This window comes from Thalia democratica, chromosome 2, assembly GCF_965202585.1.
Source record: "Thalia democratica chromosome 2, ktThaDemo2.hap1.1, whole genome shotgun sequence".
NCBI classification, from domain to species: Eukaryota; Metazoa; Chordata; class Thaliacea; order Salpida; family Salpidae; genus Thalia; species Thalia democratica.
Genome location: NC_139166.1, coordinates 57,018,310 through 57,027,785, shown reverse-complemented (window position 1 = coordinate 57,027,785; position 9,476 = coordinate 57,018,310). Strand labels below are relative to the sequence as shown.

Genomic DNA, 9,476 nt, shown 5'->3' with positions numbered 1-9,476 from the left:
ATCAGTTGCAAGGTGATCTTCATTATCTACTATCCCTTCGGCCTGCTACCGGGCACGAAGTTACTTTAAACTTTCTTACCTGATGCCATCGTTGCACCTTGCTTAGTGGTCAGTGACAAAACGTTAAGTTTGTTTAGGTAATAATAGATTATACGATGAACTATCATCTATCATAAAAACAGACTCACAACACAAAGTAGCGCTTGTGGCCTTGAACTTTCTCGTCTTAAAAAACGTAGGCATATGCTCAATTACGATCTGTTGCTTTTGATTGGCGCTCGGTAATGGAGTGCAGGGGTACGATTTACTTGATTGAAACAAGTTTGCTTTGTAACTTAAACTGTAGATACATTTTTTATATACTTGATGCCACCGTGCTTTCAAAGTTCAGTAAAAAACTTGTGCAACTTATTTAACTGAAAATGCATTTAAAGCTGATTTTAGTATTATGTCAGTTAAATCAAAACTGACGATGTTTGAAACAAAAGTTAAGAAATTATTTAAAATTAGATTACGAAGAAGGTGAAAGTAATTGTCAACTTGAAATAATTTATTCCAAGTTTTTATACAAGGTTACTTTTAGATCATTACAACGTTTAGTTTAAAAATTTATAAAAAGAAGCGAGCAACATAAATAACAATAAAAAAATACTTAACGTATACATTTTACAATATAAGTATACCAACTACCAAACAGTTTTAAATGTTTAAGGTTAAGTTTGACCGTTAAAATTTTAACCTATTTAGTTTAAAACTAGCTTTGATAATATAACTATTTTTATGTTTTAAGTGTACGCTGTATATAGTTTGTTGAAGTTCCATTTAAAAAAATGATCAGAACAAAACAGCAGTTTTACAAATCACAATAAAACAACGAAATTTTCGTCGTATTATATTCTTCTATAAGAATAAACTAGTATAACATTTGCAGCTTAGGGTACAAAATTCTAAATAACTTTTATTAAAAATATCTTATAAAATAGCTTATTAAGATTTCTCTTTTACTTGTGCTAAAAATGTTATCAGTTTTATATATCTTTAACTTTGTACTAATATAAGTAAAGTTCAGATGTTTTTTAAATGTTTTTTTTTTAAGTTTAAGTTATAAAGCATTTTAATAGGTTATGCTAATTTTTTGTGCTTTTACTTTAAACTTATTTAAAAAGAATACACTTAAATTCTAATTATTTAGCTAGTTTTGTTAACTGTGTAAACAATTTATTGTTTTTTTACTGCAAGGAAAAATAATCAGTTAATTATTTTTTATGTAGTTTGTACAAAGAACAATTGTGCGTTAATGTTCCTTTGATCAAAACAGTTTGAATATTCACAGTATTACTTTAAATGTTGCAGTTTAATAAAAAACGATTAATTTCCCCCGCTGAGCTGTGTTTTGAAAATGGTACCCTACAATGGTGTAATTAGTGACACATAGAAAATAGGTCAGATGGAACCTCCACTTAGTTTTGATGAAAAGCGAATTATTTCGCAAGTTATTACGAGTTAAGAAAGCGTATTTTCTGCACTTTCAATTTCTTGAAGACTGATAAATAAGCGGCAACATTTAATCAGAACATAAACCAAAAAGGTAACATGTCAAACATTTTATAACGCTTTTAAACAGCAAGGGTGTAATTTTGTCATGTCAGACAACGGCTATAATTTTGCCGCTGATTACAAGTTCATTCTAGCGGTTCAACATTCCGACAAAGCGTACTTAATAACGGAGAGAGATAAGAAAATTGAAACCAGTAGAGCGTTGCATTTCCACAAAGAAGCGTCAATAATAGCAAACAAGCATCTGAATCCGGTTTCTTGGTCAGACTGGCTGTTGCTGCTAGCCAGTCGCTGCTTTATCGTCATTTACTTAACTCGGACGATAAAGCTCTTGCTTTTGCTGAAGATGCTGATGAAAAAGGATTGCTCTGTCTTGCTAAACTACTGAATGAATTAAAGTTGCATGCTTATGAAAAGCTGAAGCTCCTAAAAGTGTTTGTTAATGAGTAGGACATTTTCGTTATCAAAAACTATTCTTAGAATGAATGCTTTCCAAAATGTAAAGTTTATATAGAACTTTATAACTCTTGTAATCGTCTTACAATCTTCTCTGTGTTTTTTAGTAACATTTACTCAGTTTGTTTCTTTTTGTATTACAATAAAACAACCGTATGAAAAATAATTCTAAAACAAATTAATTTAAACCTTAAAAAGTATATTAGCCGCTGTAAAAAAACATAATAACTGATGTAGTTATTTTTGTAAACTTCTTATGGTACAGAAAACTAGGTTATTAACATTTATCTTGTTTGAAAAACGCTTAGATCAAGTTATTAAATTAGTATTGTTTTTGGAGATTTTTCTCTTTACATATTGGTTTATGATTTCAATTAACTGCCAGTAGTGGTTCAACCGAAAATTGTTTAAAACAACAAAATGCTTTAATTTAGAACTACATTTAAATGTATTCGGGTATGTAATTATTTAATAACTATAGGTATTAAAACGAATAATCTCCAGAAAAAAGTAGCACTAAGTTTGCTATTTTTACAGTTAAACTTTCTTACTTAGTGAAACCGATAATTGTTGTTTTCATTTACAATTTAACACAATAGATTAAATAATATTTGTAACTGTTGTTATAGAATAGTTTCGGCTTAAAATATCAAATCAAGCATTTATTTGATAACTTAGTTTAAAAACATTTTTTTTAAAATAAATTAGAACATTGAAAACTAAATTAAGTAAAAAGAATTATAAATTATAATAAATTAATTCTACAATAACATTATTATATAGTTTACGTAGTATCAAGAAAAGCGTATTTGTCGTTACGAAAATTGCTAATTTTAGTTTAAAATTTGTTAAAACTTTAACCAAACATGTTTTCTATAACAATTGTCTCTAAATAAAGAGTTATAATATATTAGAGTTAAGTTTTTAGACTAATATGTATTTCATTGAGTAATCCCAAAATTAATCCTTATAGCTTTATGCTAAAAGCATTATTTAAAGTCTTAAATTTGAGACACGTAGATTTTATAAAAAACGTACAAACACAATTTAACTCAACAAATTTAAGTTTATTACGACATATAAACAAATATGAACTTATTAAGTGAATTAAAATCCATCTTTATATAAAAAAAAAAACTCATATTATTTTAATTTAAACTGGACCACCTTTAGTATGTTATAATTAAATGCTTATAGCTGCATAAAAAAAAGGTCTACAAATGAAAGTAACTGAATACCAATCAAAAAAAAATTTGGTAACGGTTATTCAATAAACTGTCTAAACCGATCAGTTTTAACAGCGTAGATGGTAAAATTTTAGACCGACAGATTCAGTTAAAATGTGATGATCCTCAAAATTATTAACAAAAGAACTAAATATTTATTATAAAGAAAAAAATACATTTAGAGCAGTTAATAAACTTAACAAGTACTTGTGACAAAGTACCGCGTTGCTTCTGCTATCTACGGAATGCTAATTTGAGATCATCTGAATCATAGATTTCAGCAAATCAACTTGGGAATTTTAGTAAAATAAGTTACGTGATCCGTTGTTTGAATACAAGATTGTTTTGACCATTCTTCTGATTCTACATCGTAACAATAAACTGTAGAATATTCGAGAAAAAATACAACTATTTTGTTTCCCAACGGTATAACTTGTTTTGGCCAGAAACCACGATAATTAATAGCTACAAACTTTTTACAGGATGAGTCATAAACTTCAAAAGTTTTTTCATACCCTCCCAAAGCAAAAAGTTTTTTCTTTAAAGCAACTAAAAATTTAGCTGGTTTTATCGTGTTGGACATGTGTGACCATTCATCAGCTATGTGGTCATACGCTTCGACAGTTTTCAAACTACGTTGATTAAATCCACCAGTAACAACTATTCTTTCTTCAAATACTGTGCAAGCTGGGCTTGATCTTGCTTCTTTCATGCTCGCTACATCTCCCCATGTGTAGTTGTTTATGTCAAAGTAAACACAAGTTGCTGTTGGTTCATCTAGTATTCTGCCTCCAACGAAGTATATTTTATCAATAAAACCACAGGAGTTATAGCACTTACGATCATCAAACATATCTCCTACAAATTCAAGGGAGTCAGTAGCAATTGAATACTTTTCAATCTTTTTAAAGTTTCTTCCTTCATTATGTAGACAATCTAACAAGTACACATTTCCTTTTAAGAAAATCGTTGGTGAGTTATCATATGAAAACCTGCGATTTTCATCCAGTGAACGAACTTTTCTGCATCTTATTAAATTTCTACCATCCAGTTTTCTTACAAAACTTGAATTTATATCAAAATCATCATCAACAGAACAAATAAAGTCACCGCAGTATAAAATATCAAAATTATTTTGGTTGCAATACCTTGTACAAGTATTCACAGTTTTTAACTTGTAACTTTGCTCGTTTTCAAAATTCAACTCTTTTTGTTTTAAGACTTCAGTAATTGCTGCACGACATTCTTCAATCTTTACAAATGTCGAATCCTGTTGTAAGATATGATTTATAGCAATTTTAGACAGCAGATGGATTCGGACGGACATTAAAAGATCTTTGGCGTTTTTGCTTCTTTCACTAAACTTGTAGCTTATCCAAGCTTCTGCAGCTTGGAACACTTCAAATTCTGAAGTGATGTGCAAACCAGAGCTAAACAGGACTTTCTTGACTAATTCAATGTCTAGCTCTAAAAAGTTGTTAGTTTCAGCAACTGTAGTAAACCAACAATGAATGTAATCCTTTGTTCCTTTTGAAAGATTTTTCAAATTGAAAAGTTTAGCTAATTTATAATAGGTAGCAACATTTTGAGGTGTTGTTTTGTTCTTTATGTATTTACAAATTTTAAGTTCAAAATCTCTTTCAAGTCTTAACTGGTTCAACTTCAAGCCTACAACCAGTCTGTTGATCTCTTTTGGAAAGTTATCTAAAAAGTAAAAGTAATTTATTTGTTTATGGTTTAACTTTTTTAGTACTAAAACAAAAATAAAAAAACTAATATTATACGTATGACGGTTTTTTAGGATTAACCTGTTTCAAACCAAAAAACACAAAGCTAATTAATCTTTTAAAACAGCAAAATACTGATTATTACATGCTGATTTTAAATTTGAAAATTACTTATAGTTAAAATCTATAGAAACTAATTCAAACTAAATAAAAAAGTTACCATTTTTAACGTCCTGGTTAAATTCTATCAAATCTTCATTTTTAAATACTTTTGAAACTCCTTTTTGACAAAATTTGGTAAAACCATTACAACCCACATTTGTCTCATCAAAATTATTTAACCTTTCTGAAAGACCTTTTACTTTACTATGATTTTTAAAAGATTCATTCGATGAAAATACTTTTGAAATTATATTACCCATAACTTTTATACTGAAATATAAAACAATAGTTTGCTAAATAATTGAGCTTTGTAACTTAAAATAAAAACTTTATAGGTATATGTAATTATTTTATTGTATTTTATATCAAATAGTTTTTGTTTATAAGTATAACTATTTGAAGTTACCTTGAAAACTTTAGACTAGGACTTAGGTTATTTACATTAAAATAAACACTTAGTTGTGATGGATTTTTTATATAACAAGTATAAGCTACAAATTATTGTTGATTACGATGATAGCCTCATTTATGGAGAAATAGTGACTTTGAGTCTTAAAATTAACAAACAAAGATTAAGTAAACTTTGTAAAACGGTGAGATTTAGTTTAGCTAACTTTTTATATAAAAACTAAAATAACATAGTAAATGTTATTAATTTTACATTAGCAAACTCTAAAAGAATTCTACTTTAACAAAACTGTTTTGATAATCTGAGGATCTTGCTTAAATATTTTAAACAAGTAAAACATTGTTTTGACAATAAAGTTTTAAAATTTGAATTGATAGGACTAATTATCTATCGAGAAATGTTAAAGATATAATATTACAAAGCAGCCTAACTTAAGCTGCGTTTAAATGAAAAATATAACAAAAATTTATTCAAATATCAATTATTTTTATTATAATAATATAGTGTTATTTTTATTATATAACTTATTAGAGAAAATTAATTTATTAAAACTTAAAAGGTCTTTTTCATTTAAACATTTATAGATTAAAACTAATAACCTGTTTCAGTATATAAGAATTAAACGTTGTAATTCTAAGTATCTCTAATTAGTCATGGAAAATTAAGTTTAATAACTTTGAAATAACTATAATAATTACTTCCTCAAATTTAAAATGAATACATTTTTAAAAACATAATAGTTGCATTGTTTAAATATTTTTAGTACAACTTTCAAGTCGTTATTCTTAATTTTTACCTTACTAATATAGTGCTTATGCTTAAAGTAAAACTATTAAACTTAATTATTAACACAAAAACACATAAAATACAAAAATAAGCTGTTAAATTTTCTAAAGACTAATAAACTTAATTTTATTTTTATATCAGATATTAACCTTTATAAATGTTGTACTCATTTATTTCAAAAATCCTTGTTTGGTTAAATTTGCCATACTAAAAATAAAACAAATTTGTTTTAATAAGCATTACATATTTTAAGCAATAAAACTTCAAGTAAAATTAAATTAGCATAGTTTTAACCAGGGTTTCCCAAAGTGGGCCATGACATGTACTCAGGGGGCCACGAGCAGTAAATAAGCCACATAGTTCACGAGATCATATTTTGAAACTTTTACTAGATATTCTTGAGTTGCAGATGAAGAAAAAACATCTTAGGTGTTTTTATTACTAATTTTGAAACTAACACTAGATATTCTGGAGTTGCTGATAAAGAGCAAAAAAAGGTCTAAGGTGTTTTTTAATGGTAGTTTTTTAAATAGTTTTGTTAAAGGGGGCAATAGCTTTTTTAATTTTTTTAAAGGGGGTCATTTGAAAAAAAGTTTGGGAAATCCTTATTTGAATAAACTTATATTTATAAGTTTTAATTTAACTTTTGACTCTTTGTTTGTGATAAATTTTCTTGTTATTCCAGCCTTTTATTTAACTTTCACATGTAAAATGCCTTAATCTAATTGTTAAAAAAAAATCAAATTTATATATAAACTAACATTTTTATTTTCAACTCTTTTTAAAATAATACGTTAGAGAAAAATATGTGCTATAATTAAAAAAAACATGCTTTAGTTTCCAGTCTTAGAAAACATATACGAAAAATTTGAGTCTCTAGTAAACATTATGATTTCATTTAAATCATAACAAGAACTAAGCAATATTGTATGACTTTATAAAATCATTAAGTATTGTATCTAAAGCTTTCTTAAAATAACATGTTTTAAAACAAAAAAAAAATCTACTAATTATAAAGACAATATTGTGCACAACAGGGTTGCCTTGACATTAGTATTAGATAACTTATGCTTTCCTAAAAAAAAAGTTTTAACTACTTATTGGAATATTTGTGACTTAGGTACATGTTTTCTTAATCTTAATAACTAACTTCCTAAGCTTAAACTACAAAATAATATTTAAAACTAAGACGTTTTTTTTTAAATATTATAAAAATTGTAAACCATGACATCAGGTGTTACTAGTTATAAAAATATATATCTATTTTAATGTTTTACTATAAGATCAAAATTATAAGAGACTATTCGAAATATTAACAAGTTTTAGTATGTTTATTATGATAAAAAAACAGATATAAGTGAATTTAGCATGACAATGAACTTTTCAACAACTGGATATTGTAAATTCACTTCAAAAAATTTGAAGAATTTTAATATTTTTATTTTAGAAAATTAACATTATAAAAATTATCAAAGCAGATTTCCGCACATTTATTAGAATTATAATTCATGTTAAAGTTTACTTTAAAATGGAAAGATCATTTACTTTTATCAAATAAATATATTTTGATACATAAAACCATAGTGACATTAACTTAAATTTAAATTTAAAACATAAATTTAAAACGTTAACAACACTCATTTAGTTATTTATAGACTACCAGTTTTAAAATAATTAAACATTATTAAAGTGACATTTTAACATTTGTCTATTGATTAAAACTGACACCTAAACCTATAATAATCTCATTAACTAACTATTTATAAGTACAAAAGTTAGTTAAAGTTTTAAATATAAAGAATACTGTTACTATGGTTATTCATGTTATCAATATATAATATTATAATTAAAATGACCTAATTTGTCCAGGTTTTAGTTTAACATATCATACTAAAAAATTTTGGGGAATGTGCATAGATATATGTCTACATTTTGGTAAAATCTAAATCAAAACATAAATAGTAATAGGTTAACTGAAAGAATGAAAACTTTGTGTTTATAAAAAATCTTGTCAAAACTTTTTTCTATTCTATAAAAAATTTTATAGTTAAATAAAGTACTACCTAAATTAGAAATAATTTTTTTGAGTTTTGTAAATTGGTTGAAAAAGTTTTTTACACTTTTTAATTAAATATTTTAATAACTTAGATAACAAATGCAAAAAAATCTTTCAACATTCACAACATTAGTTATTGCTAAAAGATTTTTTTCAAATTTTAATTGAAAAATTTCTCGCTTTTAGGTTTAATTATATTAAATAGTTCACATTGCATTTTTTTTTATAAGGTAATATTAAAATATTCATAAAATATTTTAGATGAATAACAAATTCAAACAATAACTTGTAAGTGTAATCTAAATAACCATTTTCACTGAGCAATAAACTACAAAAGGCTAAATAACATTTAATTCTAACTCAAAGGACTTATAGCAAATAAATATAGTTTAAATAAGAAAGCTCTACTTGAACAATATAAAAGTAAAAATTCAGTATTACACAATTCAGTTCTAAAAACCAGGTCTAGCTTGACTTTTAGCAAAATCTTAATACAAACTCTATATTTTTATGCTGATTATGCAAGCTTATGTTTTATGATATGTTTTTTTGCACTTGCATCAGCATTTTCATCAGATTTATTCTGATTAACTCACTTTGTGATATTCGATGTTCAATATTTTAAAAATTAACTTTTCACAATTATAAAATGATATAGCATATGAAAAAAGGCATTCATCACGATACTCTCATAGGACATAAAATAATAAAAAAATTATTCATTTTGTTTTATTAATTATACGGAACAGTATAAAAAAAGTATATTATTTTCTTTTAAACAGTAGTTTTCAACATATTAATGAGTGGTTATTTAGTAAAAAGAAAACAGCTTGCAACATCGGAAATGTTATTCTAAAGCATAAACATTAAATAACTGACTATAAAAATAGAAATGTTTCGACAGGTTTTTGTAAGATATTTTAATATCAAAAAATTAGCTGATTGGAATTTTTACAAAGTAATAAACTTCCGCATATCATTGTTTGTGTCCTCATACACGAAAAAAACAAACAATTAAAAACAAATAATAATTTGCAACATTAATAACCAATTAAAATACTTGTCAAAGCAGTGTTTACAAGAAAAGCGTTTTTATA

The 9,476-nt window shown here is 25.7% G+C and overlaps 1 protein-coding gene across 1 annotated transcript; it reads right to left on the bottom strand.

Moving 5' to 3' along the window:
* Window positions 1-3,516: 3,516 nt before the first annotated feature.
* Window positions 3,517-5,388, bottom strand: LOC145828769 (kelch-like protein 38). Its single transcript, XM_082936520.1, has 2 exons — window positions 5,385-5,388; window positions 3,517-4,943 (listed from the first exon to the last, which is right to left on the bottom strand). The coding sequence occupies exons 1-2, from the start codon at window positions 5,386-5,388 to the stop codon at window positions 3,517-3,519; spliced, it is 1,431 nt and encodes a 476-aa protein (XP_082792646.1).
* Between the last annotated feature and the right edge of the window lie 4,088 nt (window positions 5,389-9,476).